Genomic DNA, 709 nt, shown 5'->3' on the forward strand with positions numbered 1-709 from the left:
GCTGGTTTGAGTCTAGTGTCAGCTGGTTTCGGTGTAGAGTCAGCTGGTTTGAGTCTAGTGTCGGCTGGTTTGAATCTAGTGTCAGCTGGTTTCGGTCTAGTGTCAGCTGGTTTGAGTCTAGTGTCAGCTGGTTTCGGTGTAGAGTCAGCTGGTTTGAGTCTAGTGTCAGCTGGTTTGAGTCTAGTGTCAGCTGGTTTCGGTGTAGAGTCAGCTGGTTTGAGTCTAGTGTCAGCTGGTTTGAGTCTAGTGTCAGCTGGTTTCGGTCTAGCTGTCCTTCCTGCTCACCTGGTGTCGATATCCGCGGCCTGGATGGTGTTGAAGAGCAGCTCGGCCACGCCCACCCCCTCCACGTTGATGAGGTGGGGCTGAAACAGAGCCTCGGGGGCTTCGAACCTCTCCCCTCCCACCTTGATCACCCTGCCATCCGGGAGCTGAGGACACAAACAGAACGGCTGCTGTCTCATCCTCAGTGAGGTAACACACACGCTGGAGGTTTTCAACACCACCTGACTGACCGTGTACGACTCCACCAGCACCGTCGTCTCCAGCGCCAGCTTCTGCTCCTGTTCGATGTTGTAACCCACGTAACACAGCTTCTCCTTCATCATCCTCACCGTCTCAAAGTCGGCCGAGTGGTTGAAGGCGTAGCCTCGCAGCAGCAGCAGCTGGTGGACAGAGACAAGAACAAACAGCAGCACCTGCGTCAGGT

General features: G+C 55.3%; 1 protein-coding gene across 1 annotated transcript; it reads right to left on the bottom strand.

Moving 5' to 3' along the window:
• Positions 1–40: 40 nt before the first annotated feature.
• LOC111659770 (actin-related protein 2-B-like) lies at positions 41–677 on the bottom strand (the record flags this gene model as incomplete). The annotated part of the gene is made up of 2 exons (XM_023412807.2): positions 41–431; positions 516–677. Coding segments are annotated over 2 exons (312 nt in total), but the record flags the coding sequence as incomplete, so codon positions are not given.
• Between the last annotated feature and the right edge of the window lie 32 nt (positions 678–709).

The sequence above is a fragment of the Seriola lalandi genome, unplaced genomic scaffold (genome assembly GCF_002814215.2).
Source record: "Seriola lalandi dorsalis isolate HSWRI2012SDOR001 ecotype SW California unplaced genomic scaffold, Sedor1 jcf7180001984642, whole genome shotgun sequence".
In the NCBI taxonomy this organism is placed as follows: Eukaryota; Metazoa; Chordata; class Actinopteri; order Carangiformes; family Carangidae; genus Seriola; species Seriola lalandi.